This window comes from Arachis hypogaea, chromosome 1, assembly GCF_003086295.3.
Source record: "Arachis hypogaea cultivar Tifrunner chromosome 1, arahy.Tifrunner.gnm2.J5K5, whole genome shotgun sequence".
Classification (NCBI taxonomy): Eukaryota; Viridiplantae; Streptophyta; class Magnoliopsida; order Fabales; family Fabaceae; genus Arachis; species Arachis hypogaea.
The window spans coordinates 7,335,132-7,347,136 of record NC_092036.1 but is presented as its reverse complement, the minus strand read 5'-3'; the positions used below and the strand labels follow the sequence as shown (position 1 = coordinate 7,347,136).

Sequence of the window (12,005 nt, the reverse complement as noted above, 5' to 3'; positions counted from 1 at the left end):
TATTTAAACAAAAAAAATATAATAAAATAAAATTATATTAATATTTTTATTTATATTATATATAATTATAATTTATTAATGCATTTAAATTATTAATACATTAATAAATTACGAAAACAACAGAAAAAGACACCTTCATTTTGAGGATGCAGGAATGAAAATATGGTGAAACTGTTACGACGATGACGAAGCTGTCATAGCGCTGTGGATAACGATGATAAAATTGGGATGACGCTGTTGAAGATGACAGTGAAATAAAAGAAGAGAAGAGATGTATTTTTAAATTCCTGAGAGAATAAATTAAAAATTTTGTCTTTTTTATTATTCAAAAGATAAATTTATAATTTTATTTTTGTTTACATAATTTTTATCAATTTTTTTCATTTTTAAAAAAATTATATAAACTTCACATTAATTACTTTTTTTCTCATTTTTTTATCCATTTTTTTCCTACATTTTCTTTTCCGTCAAATTCCTTTAATCCAAATAATGTCTTAAGAATGACTAAGACCTTAGTTATCACTAGGCTTTTAAATATTTTGTCATTCTAATTAATTTCAATTATTCTTTTAGTTAGAGCCGTCATTATATTAAGTACAAAGTGTAGCATGCATTTTTCTAATCCATCTTAACTAATATTCTTACATTAACATATATTACTATAATTTAATATATTTTATAACTTTTTAGATTAATCAATGATAAAAACTAAAAAACATAGAATATTAATTAAGGTTTATATTATTTTTTCTAATATTTCTATTTTATTTTAAGTTTAACCATGAGTCTTGATTAAAATTAATTTCATAAAAAATATAAAATAAATATTCATTTCGTTAAATTATCAAAAATTAATATATTAGTTCTCACCAATTGTATTGACGAGATATAATTAAATAAAAATAAAGAAGAAAAATAAAATATATATTTTAAATAATATCAATGAAATTAAATTTATAAATAATAATAAATAAAAATAACCATTCAAGAACATACAATATAGGGTGTAATTTCTTCCTTATTCATAATTAATATTTGTGATAATAATCTAAAACTTAAAAAATAAAAAATACAAGATATTAATACTTTTAATTTTTTCGAAATATAAACCTTGAAATAAATATATATGATTATGATTAATAATTATAATTGAAATTTTTTATTTTATTTTATTTTTTAGAACATGTTTATCTTATTTAAATTTTAATTTGTATTAATTACTATTTTTTGTATGAACTTAATTGTCATTAGTTTTTATTGTCAATTAGAATCTATGACATGAAAAATTTGGGTACATATCCAAAAAAATAAACAAAAAAATATTTTTTAATAAAAAATTTATATCATTTTAATTTTTTTGCACCACACACACATATATATATATATTAAATATAGATTATTAAAAAATATATAATGCTTAGTTAATTACTATAATCACATTTAAAGATATCCAAGTTATTTTTAAATAATAAAAATGATATACTTTAAAAAATATTTTTACATAATTTACTAATAAGTATATGTGATCTTTATTATTATTTTTTTTTAAACGAAAGAAGTTTAATACAAAGGTGGAACGAGAAAGCTAGAAAAGCAAAAAACAACACTTTTTATAGTCACTTAGTAATTCTAACACCAATAATTTATTCCAATATCATTTTCGGTACTGCTATCAACAATAAATGAGATTTTGCATCTTCGTTCACTTCTTGTAGTAAAGTAGAATTATGTTGAAGATTTTTTTTAGCACCTTTTTCTGTGTTCTGAAACAACCTCCTATTCTTTTCTAACCAGACGTTCTAAACAACCGAGAAGAAATTTATGAACCACTTCTTACGCTCATCCACGCTCATCCTTTCTACTTGTAACACCTGTCCAGTTTTGAAAGTATTCCTTCAAAGAACTTGGACATGATCATTGTCTGCCAAAATCAGATAACCAAGCACACCACACCTGTCAAGTAAATTCACAGCCAAGAAACAAATGGTGAACATATTCAACATTCTTATTACATAATACACACAAATTATCACCCAGATTAATGATTCCGAGTCGACCCAATATTTTCTTTGTATTCACCTGCCTAACAAGACAAACTAGGCAAACAACTATACTCTTGGAGAGACTAACCCTTTTTCCAAAGAGTCTTTGTAAAACTATAGCTGGTTATGTCATTCGGAAGTGTTTCCGCCTGTAGCACCTGCACAAAAGAGTTAGTAAAAAAATACCTTGCCTGTCATACTTTTAGACAACTCTATCCTCTCTATCAACGGCTGGTTTAACCGGCCTCAAAGTATCGTCTAACTGATTCACAAGTTCCAACTCCCATTGGAATAGCTCACACCTTCATTGGAAGTTTCATATCCACTCTAACCCATCCCAGAACTCACACGCTCCTACGACAGAACCTTTTTAAATTGAAACCGAGAAGAACCTTGGAAACCTGTCCTTTAGTGGACCACAAATTAGCTAGATATCTTTCCAAAAAAGAATTCTTTTGCCATCACCAATCTCCATAGACAAGTTAGTTATGATCTTGTCTCTTATACGTTGCTCCTTAATCTTTAGCTGGTAAATATCCTTCCATGGACCTCATCTAGTAGGTAGAGCTTGGGTGGACAACAGCTCAGTAGGGGAGAGATTATTACAAAAGCATACCATCTTCTTCCACAAAGGATAATCCTCCTTTGAAAACCCCACCACCACTTAAACAAGAGTGCGATGTTACGAACCATCGCATTTCCGATTTCTAACCCCCCTAGTTTCTTTGGAACTTTGACCACTTCCCATCTTACCAAGGTCATACCATTCCTTCCATCCTCCTTACTCCACGAAAAATTTTCTCTGTAACGAAATTAGTTTCTCCGCCACAGCCTTCGGCACGCATCTTATATAAGCTTAAATAATAAACCAACAAGCTGTTTAATACTGCTTTGATGAGTACCAACTTTCCTGCTTTGTTTAGAACTTTCGATTTCCATCAGCTTCTCCTCTACTTTATCTATAACTCGCTTTCAAGTCTTGACCAATCTCGGGTTAGCTCCTAAAAAAAATTCAAGGTATCTAACCGGTAATATAGCTTCTTTACACCCCCAACAAACTGCACATCCTATGAACCCGCTGTTGTTCACAATTGATTGAGATCAAACTGAATTTTTCAAAATCGATACTTAGCTCCGACATCAACTCAAAACATCGTAGGAGTCTCTTGTAGTTCTTAATAATCTCCTCATCTGGCGGACAGATTATAATTTTATTTTTAATAAAAAATATTATTATATTAAATTGATGCATTTTAAAAATGTATAAATATAATTTTTATTAAAAAATATTAATAGGATAGTAAATGCTATTTTGTTTTGATATTATTCTTAACATCTAATTTCAATTTTACTACTAATATTTCAAAATATTTTAGTTAACCCTCTAAAGTGAATAATATTAATTATAACTAATCAATTATATCAATTATTTAATTTGACCAAGATAAATATTAAGTTATTTAATAAATAATGAATAAAAAATAAAATAAATGAATTTAATTAAATTGTTCTTATATTATTTTCCATATATATGAAATGAAAATGTATTTTATACCCCTTTTATCTCTTTTTTGTGCTTTAATTATAATTTTTTATTTTTTGATTTTGTTTATCTTCATTTTGCTAAATTTTTTTCATAATTTTCTTTGATATTATTACTTTTATGTATTTTTTTAATAGTTCTTAAGAGTATTATTATTTTGTTTACTGACGCTTCAAATAATTTAGTAACAAAAATAGTATTAAATGGTTTTTGAAGAAATTTTAGATAAGATATTTTGCTACACAATAAATTTATATTTTTCAAAAATCACTCTTGTCATTGATCTTTTTATTATTTTAAAAGAGAATTAATTTGTCTTATAATTATATTTTTAAAACCTAACTGTCCTATAATAAAGTTTTAGAAATGTTCATGTTTAACATGCATACCAAAAATTTAATTGAAAACAACGAATGGATAATTTGTGTTGTCGAAATAATTATTCTTAAGGACTTCTATTATAATAAAAGTTTATTAAAAATCAAAATGTTTAATCTAAAATTAGTTAGGAACCAATTTGATATTTACTCTTTTCTTTTTAAATGAACCTTTTCAATTAAAAAATGGAATTCACTAATAAATGCTTTTAGTAATTTTATACGACAAATGTTTTAATTAAAAGTAATTGTTTTTTATTGCAATATAATGTACTGACTAAATTAAGAATTAAAAAATTTACTCCTTTTATTTCATTAATAGGCATTCTCATGACAAGTTTATCTAATTACTCCGTAAAAGATTATTGACTATTTGAGTATATTAAGTGTGAATATTTATTATTAATTGACTATATATTAAGTATCTCACAAGAATATATGATTAATTATTAAAATAATAATAATATTGTCAATCAATATACTAAATACCTAAATTGGTTCACGACGAGTTTTAATTTGGATCAAATATTTTGGTCTTCAATAAATTAATATTTCAATTTATTCGGTCTTAAATTTTTGAGTGGAGAATGAATTCTTATAATAAAATCTTAATTTCAATGACAAAGACTAAAATTAATCTTATAAATTTTCCTTAAGTCACTTATTACTTTATTTATTTTTAAATAATTATCTGACAAAAAATGTTACTATTTTAAATATTTATTAATTTCTAATATCAAAATGTTCTTAATTATTTTTTAAATATATTTTCTATTAAGACATTCTGCTTAGTGCGTCTTTATGTTAAAATGAAATTTTTTTCTTCTTCTTTCGCAATAACACTTTTATTTTAAATGTGGTAATCAAATAATTATTAATTATATATGCTTCGACCTATTCAAAGGTAATTTTATATTTTTATATCATATCTTTCTTAGTTCTGACATAATAGTAGTATATGAATAATAGAAAGTTCTACTTTTTCCATTACACTGTCAATACATTTGCATAAAAAAAACTTTTAAAAACAATTAACAAATAATTAAACAAGACTTATGGTATTTGCAGTGTTTTTAATTAGGCTTTTTTTAGGTAACCTCTTAGCTAGGGTGTTTAGAACATTTGTCAATTACCTAGATTTATTATTTTAATATCCATATTATTTTTAATTAGTATAATGTGTTTTTCTTTCATTACAGTAATACAATAACAACAATAATAAAATTTTATCTTACTAAGTGGGATCGACTACGTAGATTAAATGATGTTATTGAGTTTTATTATATTCACAGAAAGATCGTTTATATATAGATTTCGTTTGACCATCTCATAAATAATTTTTTTAGGTCTTTCTCTACTTTTTATCATTGTCTATCTTCCATCTTTTATTACAGTAATATTATAGAAATTTGTTCTTAAAATGAGTATAAGTACCATGCATGCATGTTTCAAGTGGTAGAGGTCTAATTACCAATTATGTTGTGAAACCAAGTCAAAATATGAATAAGTGGGTCTTAAATGCAATAATGTTATGTGGCTCTACTTAAAAAATGTGGCTTTCTATCATCAACCCTTGTATTGTACGTTTATATGTAGAGGACAACATAGATCCACCATACTATTATCAATGCATTTATTGATTGTTACTATTTTTGCAGTGAAATTTGAAAACATGGCAGATTCATTTACCACATCTATTGGTAGGAAGAGTAATAAGAACTTTGGGATAGTAACGTGATGCTGCCATGTGATTAATTATTATTGTTATTAATTCTATGTGCATAAAATGGGACAATCCTAATTTGTTTCTTGCCACTAACATGTAGTGTGTCATAGAAATTAGAATTGCACCAAATTTTTCTGAAAAATGATATTTCGGCAATTAAAATTTAACTCAAAAATAAATAAATTTTTTATTAATTAAAAATATAAAATATTTTTTATTTTTTAAAATACGAGACATTTAAATATTAAAAAACTTATTTGTCTTCTTATATTTTAAAATAAATGTTTAAAATTACAAATAAAATCTTTATTAAAAATATAAAATGTTTAAATATTTATCTATTAAAAGTTTAGATAGTAACATATTTCTTTGATTATATGTCTTAAAGACAATATTAAAATTATAAATGAAAAAGTCTTTTTTTAAAATATAAAAAATTAAATTTTCGATGTATTTATTTTGTATTTATTATAAAATTTAAAAATTTTATTAATAACAATTTTATCACATATTTTTAAAATATATATGAGCTAAATTTATTATTTAAATAACATTTTTATTGGGTTTATTGCATCACTATGATGTCACCAATGACATCTTTTTGGCGATCACCCTTGACACTGATGAGGCCCAAACCATCCACAATGTATGTGGACCCATTTGAAATTTAAAATTATTTCTTTATATATATATAATTATTTATTTATCTTAATTGAAGTTTTTTGGATAAGTTATTTTATGGTACGGTTTAATAACTATAAGATAAAAAGTTTAAAGTTTGATTTTTAATTTGTGACCGAAAAAAAATCAACATAAAAACACCCATTTGTGGATGCCTTCCATGATTTGAAGGTCAATCCCATCTACACATTTTGGGCTAACTTAGTTCATGCATATTTAAAGAATTAATTGTTTATTTATGAGAAAGGGTAATAAAACAGAAGTTGAGAAAAGAGACAGAGATAATAGAGAATTAATTTGGATTTATGTTAGATAGATTCATCATTAAAACAATATACCTGTTAAGAAAGATGATGGAGAGATATCGTAGTAATAAAAGGGATCTACATATAACATTTATTAATTTGAAAAAAGTGTACGATAGAATGCCAAGGGAGGTCTTATGGAAGGTTTTAAAAAAGAAGAAAGTAAGGATTGCATATATTCATGCAATTAAAGATATATATAATGGAGTCACAAATAGTGTGAAGACTAAAGGTGGTGTGACAGAAGAATTTTTTATTGGTATAGAATTACACCAGTGATCATCTTTAAGTTCATACATTTTCACATTAGTCTTAGAAGTACTCACAGAGCACATCCAAGAGTTTGTGCCATGATGCATGTTTTTTGCCGATAATATCGTCCTTATGGGAGAGTCAATGGAAGACCTAAATAAGAAGTTGGACATATGGAGAGAAGTTCTAAAAGTGTATGATCTGTGCATAAGCCGTAGTAAGACAGAATATATGGAATTTAAATTCGGTCTGAGAAGAGAAAACCCTAATATAGAGGTGACAATTGGAGAAAATATCCTACGAAAAGTTAAAAATTTTAAGTATCTTGGATGCATCATACAGGATAATGGAAAAATTGAACATGATGTAAATCACAGGATCTAAGCAAGTTGGTCAAAATGGCGGAATGCATCTAGTTTTATATGTGACAAAAAAGTATCTTTAAAACTTAAAGGTAAATTCTATCGCACTGCTATAAGATTGGCTATGCTTTATGGTACAGAGTATCGAATCTTCACTCTATTATATATTTTCAATCGAAACAAAATCCAAACAAAATAAGAACAATTATTAGAGATGGGCTAAAGTTTAATAATAGGTTAAATAATGGAATCATTTAATAATTCAAATAGAAGCAAAGTAGGATCCATTTATAGAAATAAAAAATAAATAAAGTGAAGTGTTCAAGATATATAGATAGGTGAATTATATGGTAAAAATGTAAGTTTATAAATTTTTTTATGGTATGAAAGAGAGATTAAAAAAAAAGTAAGATCCACATTTTAAATAACAATAAAATAATTAAAAATAACTATAAAAAAATTTATTCTCGTTTTCTATACCACTTCAATCTGTATAGTAGAGTGCTCCCAAATAAATTATATTAAATAACTTATACAAATAAAGTTTTGTTCCTTAGAAGAGAAAAGATAATAACTATGTAATATCGATTCCAATTATGATTGAGGTTCAACTTTATTCACATACCAAAACAGAACACTCATAAAGAGAGCACTAACAATGATCATTCATTCATTCCTTAGAAGTCACACGTGTTATGTTTAGTTTTTAATAAATTTTTATTATTTTAAAAATTTTGATAATTATTCAGATTGATTCTTTATTTTCAATTAAATTTTTAATATGTGTTTGGACAATAGGTTTATGACAAAATTTATAGTTTTCTACTGTATCCTCCATCTAATATGTTAAGAACTAATTCGTCGCAAATCTGAACTTTATTTAAGAATTTGTCGCTAACTAATAAGTTACTACAAGTATTCAAATCTCCTAATATTTGTTTAAGGATTTACCGCTAACTAATGAGCTAACTACTCGACCAATTCAAATTGGTTTTCATAACAAAATTTATTATAAAACAATATCATTATAAAATAAATTAGTTCTCTTTATAAAAAATAATATGTTTGGAGAACATCTTTTAGAATAATAAAATTTTGTTAAGAACCAAAATGTTAAACCTAACTCTTTTTTTTGGGAAATCAATATGAATGTTAACTTTGAATTATAATTTGCATTTATTTTTTATAATTATTAAGTTTTTCTTCCTAAAAGGGAAAAAAAAGAAAGAAAAAATACTATTTACATTGATTGTTACAAATTAATCACAAGAAATCTCCTTTCAATTGACATTTGACAAGTTGAAGTTAGGTTTTCTTAGAAAGTACCACTTTGTAAACTTTTGTACAGTTTCTTTTAAAAAAAAATTAGTAAAACTCAAATCCGTGATTTCTAGATAAGTATGAAGAGATTACGCTATTTAAACTATTATTCGTTGGCTTTTATGTAATTTTGTACGGTTTGAAAACTTAGGTCGTTATATTTAACATTGCTCCTTATGTTATTATATGTAATTTAGTAATGTAATTAAAGTTTAACATGAAAATTTGAGGTTACAGGCTTACAGCTATTAATATATGCATATAGTATTAATCATCATCTTAAGATTAAGACAAAGTCTTATCAGAGCTGAGTAAATACTTGAAAGACATTAACAAAATCACCTACTAAAGAGGTATCCACGTTGGCTTAAGGAATCAAACTTAACCATAATAATGAAACTGTAAGCAATACGCATAACGTAATGCGGACAATTTTTATCTTCCATTAGTTGTTTCTACTTTTAAATGGTGTTTTCAGTAGAGCCATGTATTTATAGTTTTAACCTTCAAAAACTACAAGCGTAACAATACAAAATTTTGTGTATGCAGTAATTTATGGGTCAACGACAATCTCTTAAATGGAAATCAGTACCGTGACAAATTAGTTTTTGACCTGTCGGGTTAAGGGATACAATAAGAAACCAAAATCAATATTTTTTAGGGCCAATCTTCGCTGATTTAATAGACAAGTTTGATAAAGATATATAGTGATGTACTATTAATTATAATTCCAAAAAAGTTTCTGTGTGAGGAAATTAAAAATATAATTATTTATACACTTTTTTATTAGTTTAAATTTTTAAAAAAATTCGTTTTGAGGCAAAATGAAAAGAAAAAACACCTATGCAAATTTTACACAAATTCTAAGAGAAGGACGTGTTAGAAATATAATAATTCACCTGCTCTTTTTTATTAGTTTAAATTTTTTGAAAAAATAATTTCATGACTGCATAACAATTTCTTTATAGCCCTAACTTTTTGGTGTGTAATATAATCAACAAGAACATGAAAGAAATGCAGAAAGGGGGATTTGATCCATATGCAATTTGACTTTTCCATTACTCATAATTCATAAACTAATCTTATACATTATCATTGTGAATATGCGGAAGCCCCAAACCTGGTTACATGGGTGTGTGCTTGCCTATTTTTTCAATTTAAATTGACACGAATATAATGACTAAATCATGCAGAACTAGGAAAATCAAACTACGAAGAAAATGTAAAAAACTACATTATGCAAAACAGGTAAGATGTTTGGCAGAGTGACAAGCTTCAGTTATTCTCAGTCCTATTGTCTCAAGCAATTTGTAAATGTCCGAAGAATGCTCATGGTCTCTATCCCCTAAAACAAAGCGATGAACTCTGCCATCAACTTCAATCAAGCTCCATCCTGCAAGTTTGTTGTTTACCCTCTCAATCATCAACCTTCGAACTCTAACTACGTCTTCCCATTTTCTTGCTTTTGCATATATCCCAGCCAACTGCACATAATGGCCATCATGGTTTGGATCCAACTGTAACAACTTGTTTCCAATCCTTTCTCCCATTTCCACAAATCCATGAACCTTACACGCATCCAGTAATGTCGCCCACAATACAGGGTCTGGTGGAACCTCCATTGTCTCTATCAACTCAACAGCTTCGTCTATCAAACCAGCACGGCCGAGGAGATCAACCATGCATCCATAGTGCTCCATCTCTGGCTGAATTCCATAACCATCCACCATCAACCTAAAGTAATGCCTTCCCTCACTAACCAAACCAGCTTTACTACAAGCACTCAGTACCCCTATAAAAGTCACATTCACCGGGCGAAAACCTTCACCAATGAACCTCTGAAACAGTTCAAGTGCTTCCTTCGCATGATCATGTGAAGCCAGCCCACAAATCATGACATTCCATGTCCATACATCCTTCTTCGCCATCCGATTAAACAAGAACCTCGACATTTCAATGCAACCGCACTTGGCATACATGTCAACCAATGCAGTTCCCACAGGAATAGTCACCCGTAACCTTAAGGACTCAATGGTAGAATGAATGAACCTTCCATAACCCAACAAACCCAACATAGCCGAAGCCGAAAGCGCAGAGGCCAATGCAGCCTCATTAGGCCTCACACCTCTCTCCCTCATCAACCTAAAACACTCCAACCCATCTTCCAAGTTCCCATTCTGAACATACCCCATAATCATTGAACTCCAAGATATCACATCCCTCTGAGGCATTTCATCAAACACCTTCTCCGCATCAACAATGTCGCCGTTTCTCATCAAACCCGCTATCATGGAGTTCCAAGTAACCACATCCCTCAAGAGGGCATCCTCATCAAACACCCTTTTGGAAGAATCACGACACGAACACTCAAAATACATGTGAATCAAAGCGTTCCGTACGAACACGTGCGGAAAAAACCCAAACTTGATGACGTGCGCGTGAAGTAATGAACCTTGGGCAAGTATTACCGGTACCCTGTTGGCTTTGGAGCATGCGTGCAAGAGGAAAGTGAAGGTGTGCTGGTTGGGTCTGAGGTAGGGAAAACGGCGTCGCATGAGGGAGTAGAAGGAGAGAGAAAGGGAAGGGTGGTTTGGGGATTTGGCATGGCAGCGAATGATGGTGTTGAAGGCGAAGAGAGAAGGGGAAGAGAGTGAGTGGAAGATGGAGAGGCAGTAAGGAAGAGGGAGTGTGGGGAGAGAGAGGAGAAGAGAGAGAATGTGGGAAACGGTGCGGCCATGGAGGCCTGAAACGACGGCGTTTGCATGCGTTTGCTTGATTTGGTTCAATGAAGGTGTTTTGGGGAGACAAGACAAGAATGAAAATTGTTTTGTTGTTATAATCTGGTGGTGATTATGGAATTGAAGAAGGGTTTTGGTTTTATTGCCAAACATAAAACTTAACTTTTGTATGTGAATCGTAATTCCTAATTTCCTATATCATCTCCAGCTACCAGAATGCTGCAAACATCTAAGAAAGAGGCTTGATCATTCAAAAATATATAAGGGATAACAATTAGTCAATTACACGTCTTAGAAAGAGGCTTTTTTTTGTCCGTATCAAAGAAAGAGTTAAAGAGGCCTCGTAAAGGATATAATGGGCCAGAAAGGGCCTCGTATTAGAATAGAATGGGCCAGAAAGCATATTTGTTTTTCAAAAATAGGTTTTTTTTAAGCAAAGAAGTGGAGCATAAACAAAGAGATAACATTGGGCTTCCCGCTTGATGGATACCTGGTGCAAACCAAAAACAAAGAGATAGCATTTTTAAATAAGCTGCGAATCTATATAATCATGTGAATAATTTTTCTAAATATCAGAATTATCATCATATTTAATTGAATATATCAACGTTTTAAATTTATTATATATAATTGTACTAGTCAAGTATCCTGATACATAT

At 28.4% G+C, this 12,005-nt stretch overlaps 1 protein-coding gene across 1 annotated transcript; it reads right to left on the bottom strand.

Annotated features, from left to right (window-relative positions):
* Positions 1-9,843: 9,843 nt before the first annotated feature.
* Positions 9,844-10,986, bottom strand: LOC112793474 (pentatricopeptide repeat-containing protein At5g48910). Its single transcript, XM_025836233.2, has one exon. It carries the CDS (start codon positions 10,984-10,986, stop codon positions 9,844-9,846), a length of 1,143 nt encoding a protein of 380 aa, XP_025692018.2.
* Positions 10,987-12,005: the final 1,019 nt, after the last annotated feature.